Consider the following 18,470-nt stretch of genomic DNA (forward strand, 5'->3'; position numbering starts at 1 on the left):
CCAATGTGGAAAGTGTAGGAGTTGAAAAATGCAATACCCAATCGCAGCATACATAAAAGGGTCTCGTCTGCTCGACGAAGCTTCGATGAGACTTCAAGACCTATTGTAGGGTCAAGCAAGTACAGTCGGGCATGCTTGAGGTGCAGCTGATTCCATTGTGACGTGGTTTGTTGGCCAGCAATCCAGCGGAGCTTTTGTGCAGCATCTATCCTTGAAAGTGGTAGTAGCAGTTGATGGTCTTCTGTGTGAGCTGAGCGGGCAGCTTGATCGGCCCGTTCATTGCCGATGATTCCGCAGTAACTGTGTAAACGCTGAAATGTAATTTGGTGCCCTTTCTCAGTTAGGTGGTGTATAACCTCTGCTATCTCTAGTACCAGCTGCTCATGCGTTCGACGACGTAAGGCTGATAGTAGAGACTGCAGTGCAGCCTTCGAGTCGCAGAAAATAGTTCACTTGCATGTAGGTTGATCAATGGCAAATTGTAATGCGATACGAAAGGCTGCCAATTCTGCTGACATTGATATTGTTGCGTGGGATGTCTTGAATTTAATTGTCGTAACCAACCTTGGTATCACGACTCCTCCAGTTGAGCTGTTCGGCCGAACTGATCCATCACTGTATATATGTATGGAGTCTTTGTATATTTTATACAAGAGAAGTAGTCTGAGCTGTTTAAGAACTGCTTGACGACAAAGCGGATTTTTCTGGACACCAGGTATGGTAATATTAATAATTGTTTGAGCGAGGTAGCATGGAGGAGTGGCAGGTCTAGTGGCAGGAGAGAACAAAGTTGGATTCGACTCGCCAGGTGCGGTCGCTGTTTTGAAGTAGGATGTGCGTGGTCGGTTCGCTGGTAGAGAGGCTAGGTGATGGCGAGGAGTTGGAGCAAGGGGTCGTAAATGTGTCCTTAGCACTTCAACACAAATGTGGGTCTTGAAAAGGTGGTCCCTTGCGATCGCAATAGTTTTCACAGTTGATGCACTTTGAAGCAAGCTTAGACAAATCCGAAGTGCTTGAGCCTGGACACTTTGAAGCATTCGTATACTTGTTTTACTTGCATTAGTTAACGCAGGCAGGCTGTACCAAAGGAATTCAAGGAAAAGAACCCCGTATAGTTGTAACATAGCCGCTGTGGACATTCCCCAATTTTTTTCAGCGAAGAACTTGAACAAATTACAGATGCCTGTCAACCGCCTTTTTAAATATGATACATGTGGGCTCCATGAGATGTCTTTGTCAATTATAACACCTAGGAACTTGTACAATCGGAGGTAAGGTGTCTTTTGGCCGTTTATCAGAATGCGTTAGTTCTCCATTCTGTAGTTCTCCAAGCAATTGTTCAGAGTGAACATGAGCACTGCTATTCTCATAAAAGCAGCATTTTGAACCACCCCACTGTGTAGGCTATGATGAAGTAGCATTTGCCACACCTGTAAAATTTTTAGACAGACTCTGCAAATTCAAATGTGGTTCTGCCGAGCTAAAGACCCTGAAATTCAGGAAATTTTTAAAAAGAGAAGTGAGAGTGGCAAAAAAAAACTCAGTTTTTTTTATGGGGGGGGGGGGGGAGCTAGAGAAGTGTCATAGACTGTTCTAAACGATTTCCAGTGAGCCAGTAACCTTTTTTCTTGAGTCACTACTGCTAACAGCCCCTTTCAAATCTGAATATGCTTTTTTGCAGGGCAGTGGGGTACTATGGTAAAGGTGGCTTACGCAGGGTTTTGCACAACTTAAAAGGTCACTAAAGGCAACTACAGTCAAACTTCAATATACCGAATTATTGCCTATATCGAACGGTTCCTATATCACGCGGGAAATCGCATGCATTATTGATTTTTTATTTCGAACAAAGTTTGACATATAATGGATATATCGAACTCAGCCACCCCAAACCACCCGTGCTCCATTGACAGGCGGCAAGCTTTCCCGCAACTCTCGAAAGTAGCGGTAGAGCGGCGGGTGTTTACGAATGCTGCACACATCGATGGCGCCAAGAGCGCCACTTTTAAGATAGCGGTGTACGCGCGCCGCAGCCTTGCAGCTTGCAGTCGTTGCAGTCTCTATGGTGTCAACGGCACACTGCGTACTTGTTGGGAGGATTCGCTCGCAGGACTTCAAGCTGGACGGTTGTGCCCTCGCGATCTCCGACGCCAGCGTAGCTCCCGCCAACTGGTTCGCCCTCCGCGGTCTCCTGACGCCGTGCAGCTCTCGCATTGTGGCGCCCCACCCTTGAACTGCTTCGACCGGATCCCCACTTTCCTATCCCCTTCTTTTTTTCGTGGCTTGCCTGTCTATTTCTTCATCTATTTCCTTCTATTCTTTTTATCCCTCCTTCCCCCCATTCCTATAAGACACTGCGCCATGTCGCCTGAAGGCACACAGAAATTAGGTGCCTTTTTCCTCTTCCTTACAATCACTACCACCACCACTTGTTGCAAGCTCCTCCCGCGTAGCATCGGCAGGCATCGGTCGTTGTGCTCGCAGTGTTCTTGCCTTCGGAGTTAGGCCTGTCGCGCGCTGTGGTGGGCGAGAGGCCTAACTCCGAACGACGGAGCTCACGGATGTGGAGATTGTCGCCGAAGCTACTGCTGAGCAGCGAAATGAAGACTCTGCCGAGGTGGATCCCGCAAGCGCTGATGGTGCCCCGCTCCCGACATCAGCTGAGGTCGTAGCTGCCTTGGCCCTTGTGCGCCGCCACTGCGGCGCGATTGAAGGCATCGGCCTATCACTTATGGATCGCCTGGACTATATTGAGGACGCAGTTGTCAAACACGCCATGGCCAACTGAAATCAGGCTACTCTTTTTCAATATTTTAAACCAATATAATAAATACTATGTTTGAATCTTCAAGTGAGTATTTACTGCACCATGCTTGAACGGTTCGTTAGTTGTTTTCAACAAGCTGTTGACGCATTTTTTTCGTGATTTTTTTATATCGAACTCTGGATATATCGAACTATTTCGCAATCGCCGCGCCGTTCGATATATCGAGGTTCGACTGTATTAAGTCGACATTGACTGTTGAAATAGCGGTTCAGAAGCCTCATAGTGTTACTTTTGTAGTAAGGAAGGGATTATTTTGAAATAAAATCACCTTTTAGTGATCCGCATCGAGTTAGCCCACTTCAAATTACCCGCCTCAAAAAGTGGACCTACTGGACCGATGATTCACGTCACGGTTGCCGTGCACAACGCTGGACGGCTTTGCTGCGCTAGAAGCAGCAGATCGAAATCAGTGAGAGCCACACCAGCAACAACGGCCATTGATGAATTTCCTGCCATTGGCTTCGAGATGGCAGACGTTTTTTGGTTCAACAGCGCCCCGCTAGATAGCACAATCTGTCCAGTGTAACCAGGCGGAAATTGAATTTTTGAACCACTCGTGCCATTGCCCATAGTGACGTCCGGCAGTTATTTTTTCCATGAATCAAACAAACGAACAAGCAGCATTTTATTGCCTCTCTTAATGCATGGAAGGTTCTTTATTTAGTGCAGCTAGATCGATTATTAGTGATTAATTGTAGGCGGTTCGTCCGATGTCATCGGTATCATTTTGAGAATGTCCTACTGCAGCGCTTGTGTTCTTGTGCAATTACCTTAATTTCTTGGTAAGTATAGGGAACTGCTGTTGGCAATATTGTCGTTTTAGATCTTGTCATACATTGAGCTTTCACTCTGACGGGAATTGTTATTTGACTTTAGTGTTTCTTTAAAACAAGGCCAAGAAATTTTCAAACAGCTACACACAATCTCTCTCTCCCCTCTCTTTTTCTTTCACGACAGTGTTTAAAGACCCTGAATATTAAGGGGAGATGCTACTCGAAGACTTTTTTTTTCATATTCACCCTAGAGCAATAAAACTTGAGCTGTATATAGAACATTTTATGCAGATTTCAAATAAATAATTACTTTTCTTGCTAGTTGCATACTTTTAGCTCTGCAACATGACAAAGTGAAAACCTTAAGCCTTCTGTTTCCCCCCCCCCCCCTTTTTCTCATCACTAAACTTCTATAATTTTTACCATAGTTCATAATGTTTCAAATAAAGTGTAGAATGCAAGTGACTAATTTGGAAGTGCATACAAATTATCTAATAGACGTGAGAAAGTTTACATTTGTCTTATCCTAGTAAAGGTTTACTTAAAACTTTTATTATATAGTAGATATATTGAAATTTAAACTAGATAATTGCATTTGCCATACTACGGTAAAAATTTAAGCGAAATTTCATGCAGATTTGAGCGCAAAAATATCCGTAAAAGGAGGAGTACTTTGAAAAAAAAAAAAGGGCAAAATCTGTGTTTTGAAAAAAAAAAAAAAAAACGAGTTCTAAAGTTAAAATTGAATTTTCATATATAAGAGATGTCATCAAATGCAATGAAATTCGCACACCAAAAAGAACAGTTCTTGTAGTGGCCACTGCCACTAAAATGCTCCAGCACCATAAGTTTGTCGCTCGCGGCTCTTTCGAGCTGACTCCTCACAGGCGTTTCGCTCACAGACAGGACCATGAAATGCTTCTTCCGCTCCATCTGGCAGAGCCTTGTGCCGACTGCAAGCTAGGTAGAAGTTCGACAAGACTTTGAAGTCTAAACCAGATTAAATCCAGTGTCGAGAGACACAACAGCGCCAATGCCATTTTGTGATTGCGTTTGGGCCATGTACCGTCATACATAATGGCAATGTCGTGCCCACTAACTTCCCTCGCTGCGAGTTCCTTTAATCTCACAAGATTGGCGCTGATGTCATCCATTACGACATTATGGACTTTCCAGCTGATGGCTGTAAATTACTTTTGATGCACTGGCTTTTGCAAGCCAACAACTACCGCAAATCGGACCAGCTGTTCGTAGCCCATTCCTACAGAGCGCTCTGCCAGAACAGCGTTTAAGCGTGAGCTGTAGCTTTCTTGATTCATAATGGACAAGACATAGGCCCCGCAAGTAGGCTTCACAGCATATACAGGTGCGCAGCGGCCAATGGCGGTCCCCAATCCGTACCACGTGATTTAAAAACCAGTCACGATGCCTGAAAATATGGCAAAAGTGTTCTTCTTTTTATTATTTCGTGCACTGCATCAGCATGAGAAACAGTCGTTATTTCAAGAGTGAGGCTCGGCTCTGCCTCATGCGATCAGAAATGGCGAGCGGCGTGCATTATCGGCGGCAAGGTGCTCGAAGACTGCACACTTTTGGCCTTTTAACAGCCGCCTTGCGCTTTTTAGACACATTTATAAAGTATTTCCAGTTCACTCTCGACATAGATTTCTTTTTCAGAACAGTAGAGGTACTACAGTCAATCCTGGATATATTGAACTATAAGAAGATAGCGAAATAGTTCGGTATATTAAGAATACTAAGTAAAATTATGCATATTTAAGGCCTAAGTTGTAGAATTTCAGGCCTCTGAGATCTTTACAAGAGCTAAGATAACGATTCGCTCAAAAACAAGGTGCGAACAGCAGGTTACCACATTTTATTTAGTCTGTAAACTTGTCTTGTTTCTTGTGTGGTCAAGTTCCAGTCATCCTTAATATCATTGAAGCTTTTCAAATAAGCGAACTTAACTCCTTCGGCCACAACGTTGATTGACGCAGAACGCCGATGCAAGCTTTGTAGCGCGGCAAAAGCTTGGTTAGCAGCGGCAGGGAAGGCATTGGCACATTCCTAACCGCGTGGCTACACTTTCGCGGCTCCGGCAATGGCAGCCGAAATCTCAGCATCGATGCAGTCAGAAACAGCAACATCATCATCTGTACCGACGCAGTCGCTGCTGTCCAAAATGGTGCCTGTAAATGCTGATAAGTCGCAGAATTCATTGAGGCACTGTATGCTGCTGTTAGCGGTCATGACGCGCCCGAAGTCATCACCTGGCCTGCAAGGAATGTTTAAAACACAGTGTTTTACTTGATGTCGCTCCAAGCGCCAGTTATAATTTTTGTCGCTACGTGTGGGTCAACGTTCATTTAAACTCCCAAATGAGGATTTATCAGGATCGAGGCGAGAAGTGCACAAGACCACAAGGCGCAAAAGACGCAACGCCGAGTTCTTTCGAGTTTTCACCGTCGAAATGTTGGAGATGTCGATGTCACTATGGCTTTGTAGCTGGCAGCTGCTGCTTTTAGTGGATTTGATGAGAAATGATAAAAAAAAAGTATAGCCTTCGAGACACGTGTTTTGAAACCGAAAACACTAAAAATACGTGACAAGGTAGCACATCTTGAAGGCCATGCTTTTCAGGCTTGCATGCCATTGTGTGCTAAGGACAAGGAAGGGAATGCGAACCATATGCGAACATTGCACTGAGATCGCCCAGTCACTTCCCGTTCTCATTTCAGTGCCCTCGGCAATCGGTCTCTTGGAAAACATCATGTCCGCGTGCTAAGACTTGCACAGATGTAGCAAGTGCCGCGCAACGAACCAGATCAGCACGATGAAATAACACCTGTTTTTTTCGTCGCCTGCACGCGAATAAGAATCGGAACTTGTTAGAATGCGACCTTTAATTGATCAATATTGGCTAGGTAAGATGCACTTTCTGGACTTCGGCGCGGGGCAGCATTCGATATAGCGGATGTCCCACTGTGTAGGAGTTCAATATACAGGTGGACCCAACCCATACTTTTGCATGGGAAGTTCAAATGGATTTTTCCACTGTTTGATATAGCCAATTATTCGATATATCTGAATTCAATATATCCGGGATGGACTGTAATCTTGTCAAAACAGGTGAAACCAATAAATGGGTAATTTTTCATAAAACTCGCATTTTTCGACCCGCATCTGCCCTAATAAGGTTAGGTTAGGACACCACTTCTCGACTCGCTCGCAAGGCACGTCTGACCAGGTAATGACGGTGCACCCCCGTTAGCCCGGCTTAGGCACGGGTTATCTATCGCGGGGATGACACAACTTCTAGACAAAAAAATATCTTATGTGCCGTTTCTATGGCAACCAACGGGCTCGCGGACAGTGCCGATGTTCGCAGCACATGGAGTTTGTTGGCATGTGGAAAACACGTTACACGCTTGCAGCTTATGTTCCTAAAATGCCATAGCCACTTTTGCTATTTTCTGCATAGCATTATTTGCTACAGCAATGCATTTCTGGCTTTTAAGTTATGGCGTTCCGCCGATTGGCACCTGCTGCGGTCAGCGGACCGACGGGCATGCGGCGTTGTTACTTTATTATGTCGATATTGTCTCTCAAGTGTCCTAGCTTAATCAATACACATTTTACACCATGGTTTAGATTGAGGATTTGCCTGCATGGCTTTTGATTGATGACTCAAACTGTGGGTGGCCAAGGAGGCCTTCATTTCTCCCTCAAGTTAACGCAGCTAAGAAAATTTTGAGGCTGGTCGGGCATTTTGGTGCAGCGTGTTGCGATTTCAGCAACTTTCTTGGTTTTGGCGCAGCTGGGTGCAAAAATTGGAAATTGTATCAAAATGGCGCGATAGGCTCTGCTGTCGCACCCTTGCATATGCTGTAGATGGGCACATTGGTTGCTGTGCTGCAAACAAGTTGAGCAGTGTTCCTTCCAGTGAGGACCACTGCCCAAGTACTAAATGGGAATTAGGTTCATTTGATGTAAGCCCTTCAGGCAAGGATTTAATATTTATAATTTGGGCTCGAGATTAGTACTCAGAGCAACTCTGCACAGTTGCGCATGGCATGATGACGTTTACTGCAAATAGGTTACATTGGTTTGTTGTGCACATTTTTCTATGCCTGTAAAGGATAGTATACCAATACATTCATTTTTTTATTTTGACACCCTTTGTTTTCTTTTTTAATTTTAATTCAACATGAAGGACGAATGCATCTGTACTTGTGAAAAGCATTCTCTTTTGCCGTTTCGTGGTCTCGCTGAGAAATTATGGTGCAATATTTGTTTTTGTTATTTGTAGTAAACCTAAATTTTAAAACATCTGCCCTGTGGGGTTGCATTTGACTGAAAATGTTTATCCTCATAAAGGCCAAGTGGCAAGCTGACTGTATTGCACAAGAGTCTTGTTCGTTTTTATTTAGTGGTTATACTTTCACTGGATGCAGCGTACAAACTCTTACAGGGCAAGTTTTCGCAAAAGAAAAGTTGTGTTTACTGTCTGCAGGCCATCTGTTGTCATCACATGAAAATTTAAGCGACCCACCAAGGTGGTTTTGTGGTCATGGTTGCAGGTTTGATTCCTGTACGCGGGAGCCGCATTTTTATTAGAGGCCCGTGCACTTAGATTCAGCTGCACATTAAAGAAGGCCAGATGATGAAAATTTCCAGAGCTCTCCACTGTGGTGTCCTTGATAGCATTGTAGTTTGGGAATGTAAAACCCGAACGATTCTACATATGATCGTTGTGAAAATTTAAAAGTTAGAAAAAAAATTATTGGCCACAATTGAGACAGGGCCGTCAGAGTTTATTGCTTCAAAGTGATATTGTCGTGGAGGCAAGGTTTGGGAGTAGAAAGTTCACAAATGTGGTTTTTGTTTTGCACACTTTGAGTAGAAGCTATTTAGTCGCTATCTTCTATTTAAGTGGTGTACCTGGCTGTGCCATTTTCCCTGCACTTTGTGAAAGATCTTTTTCAATCTGTTTCAGAGCCTTCAGAGGAATCGTTTTTGTCAAGGGAAGAGGTATGTGAGCCATAACATTGCTGTAAGCATAGGATTGATGTACTATTATTAGTTCATAGATTCTGGGGGCTTGTGAAAAAAAGATTAAAACCAGTTTAAAGTGGGAGGTGCACTGTACTTCTCAGAGTGTAAACTCTATTTGTCACTTTCAAAATGCATGCTATATAAAAAGTCAGGAAAATCGAATGGCGAAGCCTGTAAGCGTCCAAAATTTTTTAATACTTTTTAATACACTGACTCTATGGGGAAACTTACAATACTACAGATGAGTCCGGGAAATCAGGCTTGTCCAGAATTTCGGGCATCCAAGATTTTGGATGTTGACTGTATATACAGTCGAACCCCGCTACAACGAAACTGAAGGGGCACGGAAAAAATTTTGTTTAAGCGAAAATTTCGTTGTATTGAAATCGAAAAAATATAGCCAATCTGAACTATCAATCCAAAGGAATGTTTATTCTCAAAATTCAAAAAAGTGTCTGCTGCTCTTTATTCTATCCCAGCAGTGTCACAACGCGATTCTCACCAATGCATAGCGAGGCCACGGTGAAAAGCACGCTGAAACAATGACTACAACCGCTTTCATGAACGAACCAAACAGTTGCATTAACACGTATACACCGGCAGCTGTCCTCTGTCAAAACACCGAGATGGCCGCAGGGTATCGTGGAGCAGTGACTTTTGTCTTATTTTATCCCATTCTTATCATTCATCACTCGCACTAGCTGATTTTGTTAATAATGCGGACTAACAGCCACTCTGATTAGTTACCACACTGGCCAAGCGCGAACAAAATGATAAGCATTGGAATCGGAAAAGGCATCATTCCACAAATGCACCCAGCAGCTGCACGAAAGAAACCATGAACTAAGCAACTGAGCTTCAGCTTCGGATCATCTGAGGCTATACAGTAAACCCAGTTTTTAACATTTTGATGCATTTTCAGAAACTGAAAATACATCGATGAAGTTTAAAACATGCGTTGACACCACCAGAAACCATCGCTGTTCAGCAAGCATGGCCGCTGCCATTGCTCGATAGCGATGGCAATGAAACTGCTCTTTTTTTGGCAAAGCAGGGCAGTCTCGTTGTTATCGCTATCGAGCAATGGCGGTGCCCATGCTTGCTAAACAGCGATGCTTTCTGCCAACACATGTTTCATACTTCGTCGACAAATTTTCAGGTTCTGAAAATGCATCAAAATGTTAAATATTCGGTTTACTGTATAGCAATAAATATGTGAACCTGAAATCGCATCATGAAATTTCATTGAAGCAGGACGGCAGAAGAAAAAGTGTTCATTGTGGCGACAATATTTATGCATTGACTTCTATGGACTGCTGACGGGGAACCGTGAATTTTTCGTTATAGCGGGAATTTCATTGAAGTGGCTTTCGTTATAGCGGGGTTCAACTCTATATCTATCGGATTGTTTCCAACTCATTAAAAGGTTATGAAGTAGGCTGTACCTACATCAATACATAGCTTCAAACAATATTTCCAGGGGCTGTATTCTGAAATGATTTCAAAAAGTGACAGTGGCAAAAGCATCGCCTTTGATGTGCCATTGAGCAAAACTGGAAATTGGCCAGTTTTGCTCAATGGCTATTGAGCAAAGCTGGAAAAGTGCGGTGTGCCACCTAGTACAGTCGAATACACTTTTAATAATCCCAGATGTAACAATCTATTGCTTATAACGACCTTAGTTCGGTGAACTTATGATTTTCTTATGCTAGCCATTGAAACTGCATCCATGTATAATGAACATTTTTCAAGGCCTCCTACATTTATAACTACACTTCAGACATGGTCACAGTAGAAATATGGGGAATACAAAGTGAAACAAAGTTAAAAAGCACGAAAGAGGTGCATGCTCGTGTGGCCCGCAGCGTCTCTCATAATCATATGGTGGTTTTGGGACGTTTAACCCCACAGATCAATCAATCAGTCGTGTGCCCCGCTGCATGTCCACACGCGACGACGATGAAAATGGTAGGAAACCTGCGCCAATTGTGCCACCCTGCGCTATACTGCTCCAAAAGGGTATTCTTTGTCTAATTTGCATCATTGCTGCGCCAAAAAGTGGTTTTAGAACCGAAAGTAATGTTGACAACACATATCGTGTGCAGATATTATGTGATGGTCGCCATCTTGTACACTTGCGCAGCTGCAAAAGCACGGATTTGACCGATCAATTATTGTGACTTCCGCTCTAGAGCAGTGGTGTGTTTTCTGGTAACTATTGGCAACGGAGCAAGGCGATGTGGCGACTACTGAAAAGTGCGCCAGTATAACTTTTCGGCGACAAAAAGCCTACATGTGTAGTGTAGCGCCGCTTAAGCCTACTGCAAGCTTTTAATAGCTGCTGACTACCTGAGAGTGCAGAGGCGCCAATTGCTGCCGCCTCAATCGTTGTGCGAGACCATGTTCAGCGCGCGCCGCTTCATTCACAGAAACTAAAGCAGCTCGCTGTTGTGAGGTTATGGGTTGTCGGGTGCTCGTTTCATGAAGCGTACATGCTTTCATGAGGAGACAATCCAAATGTGCCTCCATTCGCTGCCAAGAGCACTAGAGCATTGCTTGCAGAAAGCTCGCGGCGTCGCGTTGACACTAGAAGCTTCTCGCCGCATTTGTGCACGGTCTTAAGCGGAGTGTGAGCAAGCAGCTCGATGTAGTGTGTACACCAACTATGCGAAGCGCTGCACGCAACTAAACAGTAGACGGTCGGCTCCCTGCGACCGTACCGGGTCTCAAAAAAAGCTGTGTCAGTTCTTCTCAATAAGTAGCAGTTCGTAGTGCACATTTATCGTGGCCAGCCGATTATGTCCGTCTCGTCACTATGTTACTCGCTACGTTGGCTATGTATGCCGGACTCTATCATAGTTTTGAAATGCTCTTCGGTGTTCCACCCCGTGTCATAGTACTGTTGTACGACAATGCGTTTTGCAGTCGGTGCAGCGAACTTGGGCGCCGGGCTGTCAGCTTGGCGCGCTAGAACGAGACGCTCACTGTGCGAAGTTGCCTTTCCGCGATGGAAGAAGCGGCCCCTGGAAGCGTCGCCAAGGTCCGAAGTATTGTGTTGTGGGCGGCCACAACAATGCAGAAAACACCAAAGGACACTCTCCACGTGTAGAGCTGTATCAGTTTCCCATCTAGTCACAGCCGGTGAACACAGCCGCATTCGCTAAAGATAGAGCAAGCATGACACGAGAGTCGGGGAAAAAAAAAAAAAAAAAGGCGAGCACTTCAAATTGATTCGCTGTGATTAAACTTAGCTTGCTCCTTCGCGGCGACATCAGCGGGTCGTGTGCGGCACGAAGGACATGACTCCAAAACTTCTCGGACATTTTAATGCCATGACCCTATAACTTTAGTTTTTGATTATTTTTTCAGCACGCCGCAAACGTTTGCACATGACAGTACGTGGCTGCTACTGCTAAATACCACATCAAAACAACAATTATATGCTTTCCATAAACGTCAACACTGCTTATTGATAGAGCACGCGGCTTCATGTAGGCAGAATGAGACTTACCTCGAGGCACACGTCGTACACGATATTATCACGGAGGACCCGAGAAATGCATTTCGCAGTGACTAGGGCGTTCTCGTTTTTCGTCGTCTGCTCCGCATCATAAACTTGACTAACGAGCTGTACTCCTTTGATTTGATTTGCTTCTCGGAAGTGGTTGTCCAGCTCAGAGATCTTTGTGCCCCGCAGGGGCGCCTGCGCAAGTAGGCGTTTGGTGTGTAGCGACACCACAGACCAGAGCTAACGGGGGAGTTTTGACTCCCTCCCACGCCTAGCCGTGCGTGGCTTTGCCGTGTTCGGGGAAAAGGGGATCCTGGGGGTTGAGCCGATGCTGGGCGATTGGACCTTTAAGGCCCCCCAGCAGAGGCAACACACCCCTTTGGCCCCGGCTTCACGTAGACGGCACCTCTAGGCTGACCCACCCAGGGGAAATCGGCAGTCGCCTTTTCCTATCTCTCTCTCCCTATATCTTCGTCTTTTGTTCTCACTTTACATCTTTCCTGTCTTCTCCTCACTTCATTTTACTTCCAATTTTTCCTGGCGGCTAGGGTTAACCTTGTGTGGCTATCTAAACTAGGGTAAACCATATTGGGTTATATTAACTGCGTACTGCTGGCGTTGCGCAGACATGCCCACATGCTCTGCCACATCCTCTCGTTGGACTCCGTGGTGGGTGGTAGGCGCCGTTACCGAAAAATACACATTTTCTCATGGGATCCCCGACCCCCTCTTTAACTGATCGTGCTTCGAAAAGGGTACGCACCGATGCAACTTTCCTACTTTGGCCCAAAAACAGAGAAACTTTCCCAAAATACCATGTCCTCCACTGCGAACAATCATCTACAAAAGCTAGAGCAATCTCACCCTTCCTTGTGGCCAAGTGCTTGAGAGAGATCATTGGAACCGGTTATAAGGCCACGAAGATGGCAAGTGGAGGTCTGCTTCTCGAATTAAAAGACAAGGAACAGTACAATAAACTCTCGCACCTCGTGGCCTTTGGTAACATCCCTGTCTCTGTGAGCGCACACCGTACCATGAATACAGTGAAGGGCGTGGTATCGGACGAAGATTTGATGACACTGAGTGAAGAAGAGCTCTTTGATGGATGGAAAGATCAAGGTGTAATACAAGTCCAGCGAATCAAAATCAGACGTAACAACAATGAAATAGCAACAAAGCACTTGATACTCACCTTCAACTCAACCACTTTACCCGAGACTCTCGAAACTGGCTATGTAAAACTCCATGTCCGACCCTTCATTCCAAACCCGAGGCGTTGTTTCAAATGCCAGCGATTTGGTCATGCATCCCAGAGCTGCCGAGGACAGCTGACGTGTGCTAAGTGTGGCACAACTGGCCACAGTGCTGATGAATGTAGTCACGAAGAGATCCTCTGTGCAAACTGCGAAGGTAGCCACCCCGCATACTCCAGAGCGTGCCCAGCCTGGAAAAGAGAAAAAGAAATAATAACTATAAAAGTTAAGGAAAATATCACATTCAGGGAAGCAAGACAACGAGTCTCGTTATCATTAGCACTAAAAACACCTTTTGCCGAAGTGGTGCAACGAGGGGCGGCACCACAAAGGCCCTTGGCAGTTGCCCGAACCGCGCCTAGCGTGCTGAGGCCAATGCCACAAGCCCCTGCGGCGGGAGCAGCCAGCGCTGCCCTGCCCACATTCAGCCTGTCCACACCAGTGACCTCTACAAGCTCTGGCAGCAGCCAGGGCAATCACGAGGCCAAGGGGGCTCCATCAACCCCCAGCTCGGTGGGGACAAAGACTTCGTCGATCGAGGCGAAGTCTAAGCGACGCACAGATCGCTCTTTAGAGCGGGTGTCCAGTGCCTCGCAAGAGGCTATGGACACCAGTTCAAGCCAAACGGCGCAGGAAGCGCCGAAGCAGTGGCGAGCTTCGCTCGACCGCTCCAAAAAGGACAGAACGCCGATTACAGGGCCTGACAAAGGCCCTGTAAAATGAGTTAATCCCCGTCTTCTTTGCACACAGCACTTTTTCCCTTTTTTTTCCCACTATGGACAAAATCATACAGTGGAACGTAAGGGGAATACTTAGAAATTTAGATGACGTCCAAGAACTTCTGTGTAAGTTTAACGTGAAAGTGCTATGTGTGCAAGAAACGCACTTAACTCCTAAGCACAAGGACTTCCTACGACAATATATTATTTTCCGAAAAGACCGGGAGGATCCTGTCGTACCATCTGGCGGTGTAGCCATTATAGTCGATCGTAGTATAGCATGCCAGCATTTGAAGCTCCAAACGGCCCTGGAGGCAGTGGCCATTCGAGCTGTACTTTTTAACAAACTCATTACCATATGTTCTGTGTACATACCACCGCATCAACAGCTACACAGACATGATCTGGAATCATTAATAGATGAACTCCCAGAGCCATTTCTGGTTCTAGGTGATTTTAATACACACAATGTCCTGCGCTCACTGTGATGCGCGAGGACGTCTCATTGAGCAGCTCCTTTTCTCTTCTAGTTTATGTCTTTTAAATATGAAGGAGCTTATGTATTTTAGCCTTGCAAACAACACATACTCCTCCATAGATCTTAGCATTTCATCACCGTTCCTTTTACCTGTTTTTAAGTGGAACGTTTTTAAAAACCCTTATGGGAGTGATCACTTCCCAATCATCTTGAGTGCGCTGAACAAAGATCAACTACCCCCGCAGGTTCATCGATGGAAGATTGACTCAGCTGATTGGGAAGGGTATAGAACTCTTACACACATGACATGGACTGAGCTGTCTGCCCTGACCATAGATGACGCTGTCACGTATTTTACAGCTTTTATACTTGATGCCGCATCTAAATGTATTGCCAAAACGAGTGGCATGTGTTCTAAACGGCGAGTCCCATGGTGGAACGACGCATGCAGGAAAGCACGGACCACTCAGAACAAAGCATGGGCGTTGCTTCGCGATTCCCCTACAGCAGAAAACCTGGAAAATTTCAAGCGGGTCAAATTGCAGGCAAGGAGAACGCGCCGACAAGCTAGACGAGAGAGCTGGACAAAGTTTATATCGAGTATCAACTCGTACACAGACGAGGGAAAAGTGTGGAATAAGATAAAGAAAATTAAGGGCCAACAAACTTATTCTCTTCCACTAGTTAATAGCCTCGGGGAAAGCTTGGAGGATCAAGCCAACTTTCTTGGCACACATTTCGAACACATATCGAGCTCCTCACACTACTCCGAATCCTTCCAGAATTACAAGGCACAAATAGAAAAACAAAAGTTAGAAAGAAAATCCCCAAGAAATGAGGCATATAATGCACCATTCTGCTTAGCAGAACTGCGAACAGCACTCAGCTGCTGTAATACATCTACCCCAGGTTCTGACAACGTAATGTACGCGATGCTGAAGGAACTACCCTCCGAAACTAAAGAAACCCTCCTCTCTCTTTATAATCGCATATGGTTTTCGGGTATGATCCCCTCCTCCTGGAAGGAGGCTGTTATAATTCCAATTTTGAAGCAGGGAAAAGACCCCTCTATTGTATCAAGTTACAGACCTATAGCGTTAACAAGCTGCCTCTGCAAGCTATTTGAAAAAATGATTAATTGCCGCTTACTCCACTAGTACTTAGAAACAAACAAATTGCTCGACCCATACCAATGTGGGCTTCGAGAGGGTAGATCCACCACCGACCATATGGTGCGTATCGAGGCACAGATCCGAGACGCTTTCGCCCATAAACAATACTTCCTCTCTGTGTGTCTCGATATCGAGAAGGCCTACGACACAACATGGCGTTTCGGCATATTAAGAGACTTGTCTCACCTGGGTGTGCGCGGTAGAATGCTTTCCATAATCGAGAGTTACTTGTCCAATCGGAAATTCCGTGTCCGTGGGGGCAGTATTCTCTCCCAAACATTTGTGCAAGAAACGGGAGTACCGCAAAGTGGTGTACTTAGTTGTACACTTTTTATTATCAAAATGAATTCCTTGCACCTGTCCATCCCCCGCAACATGTTTTATTGCACATATGTAGATGACGTCCAGATTGGCTTTAAGTCATGCAACCTAGCAATTTGTGAGCGGCAGGTTCAGTTAGGTTTAAACAAGGTGTCCAAATGGGCAGAGGAAAACGGATTCCGGCTGAACCCAGAAAAAAGCACCTGTGTCTTGTTCTCCCGAAAGAGAGGCGTGCACTCGGAACCTGACATTGAACTGAACGGTCAACGTCTGTCTGTCAATGCGGAGCATAAATTTTTAGGCTTAATCTTGGACAACAAGTTGACCCTCGTACCGCACATCAAGTATTTAAAAACAAAATGTTTAAAAGCCATGAATGTTATAAAAGTGTTGTCACGTACTACGTGGGGTAGTGACAGGCAATGTCTCATGAACCTGTATAGAAGCCTCATTCGCACCCGCTTAGATTATGGGGCCATTGTTTATCACTCTGCGACTCAAAGTGCGTTGAAGATGCTGGACCCCGTCCACCATTTGGGCATCCGCCTTTCTACAGGTGCTTTTCGTACCAGCCCCGTAGAAAGCCTTTACGTTGAGTCAAATGAGTGGTCGCTTCATCTGCAGAGAACCTACATGTCCTTTGTTTATTTTCTTAAGGTGAAAGCAGACAAGAAGCACCCCTCATACTCTATCATTATTGATTTGTCGAGCTCCATTCTGTTTCAAAACAGGCCTTCGATGAGGCAGCCCTTCTCAGTTCGCCTGAAGGGTCTAGCTGAGGACACTGGAGTGTCCCTTGAACACAGTTTAATGGCTCCTGTAGCATACCCGCCACCGTGGCAGTGGCAGGCTATAGATTGCGATGTGTCTTTCCTAGAAGTTACTAAACATGCACCTATTGCCCGTATTCGAACATACTTCCTGGAACTTCAACACAAATACACACATCCTGAGTTCTTTACAGATGCTTCTAAGTCTAACTCCTCTGTGTCCTACGCTGCTGTCGGCCCTTCCTTTGCGGATGCTGGCCCTCTACATCCAGGCACAAGTATCTTCACAGCGGAAGCTCACGCGATACTTGTGGCAGCTAAACACATCAAACAATTACAAATACAAAAAGCAGTAATTTATACAGACTCCCTCAGTGTGGTAACGGCTCTGCACAGTCTTAAAAAACAAAAAAAACCCTGTCCTCGTTTCACTTTACTCCATTTTATGCACACTCTACACACTCAACCAACATGTTGTAGTGTGCTGGGTGCCAGGGCACCGTGAAATTCAAGGCAACGTGATGGCGGATCAGCTTGCTGCATCCGTCCACGAAATCAGTGCCACTACACCCATATCGATCCCGCCCCTTGATCTTAAGCTGTCTCTCAAACGAAAGCTCAGGGACTACTGGCAGAGCAAGTGGGATAGACACACACAAAACAAGCTACACGTTATCAAGCCACACCTTGGCCATTGGCCACCAGTATCAAAATCGCGTCTAACAGAGGTAACACTAACAAGACTCAGGATAGGACACACATACACGACACACACATATCTTTTGTCCGGTGGCGATCCACCATTGTGTGATGAATGTGGTGAGACATTAACAGTTCTTCACGTTTTAATCCAATGTAAACAATTAGACACTCTAAGAAGACAACACTTTCCATTACCCTACCGGCAACATATACCATTACACCCCGCAATGTTTGTCGGTAGGGAACCACTTTTCACCCATAAATCATTGCTAGCTTTCTTAAGAGATGTCGGTTTTTATCATGTAATATACCCAGGCATTGTGTAGCGTGACCTCTCAAGAGAGATTGCTGCTGCAGTGAATATATTTAAAAGCACTTGCTTCGCAGTCCTTGGACACAAGGGCGCTGATGAGGCACTTGTGCTAGTGCCAAATATTTTTACATGCTCTTATGATCAAAACCTTTGTCACCCTTTTTACTATGCATATCACGCCACTGCCATGATCTTAATACTTATGTTTTTACCCGCATTATCGCGAGGAATTTTAAGGCCCCTATACAGCCACGCAACATATCATTGTCCGCATCTCTACTCATCGAAATGGCGCTCTTTGGCCATCAATTGGCCCTTGCGCCACAAAGCACCACACATTATCATCATCATCAGAGATCTTTGTGAAGCCGAACTGCAGGCGGTACATTGTGAGGTGACTCAAACGCAGCGCGTGCACGAGCACGTAAACGAGCGGCAGCGCATTGGAGCGAAGGGAAAACGCGCCATCTGCATCCCCGCTTTTTACTTCTCTACCAAAGATGGCGCTGCCTGTCTGGAGTCGCAGCTCCACCATGCGTTGCTTTGGCTTCCTATAGGCGTGCGCACGGGAAGGAGTGG

General features: G+C 45.4%; 1 protein-coding gene across 4 annotated transcripts in view; it reads left to right on the forward strand.

Moving 5' to 3' along the window:
• The window catches only part of LOC119160963 (rab-like protein 6), a 164,900-nt gene that overhangs the window by 122,118 nt on the left and 24,312 nt on the right, over positions 1 to 18,470 (forward strand). For all 4 annotated transcript variants that reach the window (XM_075880243.1, XM_037413247.2, XM_037413248.2 and 1 more), the window contains exon 13: positions 8,597 to 8,631. In XM_075880243.1, coding sequence (XP_075736358.1) covers positions 8,597 to 8,631 — 35 coding nt within the window. The remainder of the gene's footprint in view (positions 1 to 8,596; positions 8,632 to 18,470) is intronic.

This window comes from Rhipicephalus microplus, chromosome X, assembly GCF_043290135.1.
Source record: "Rhipicephalus microplus isolate Deutch F79 chromosome X, USDA_Rmic, whole genome shotgun sequence".
Taxonomy (NCBI): Eukaryota; Metazoa; Arthropoda; class Arachnida; order Ixodida; family Ixodidae; genus Rhipicephalus; species Rhipicephalus microplus.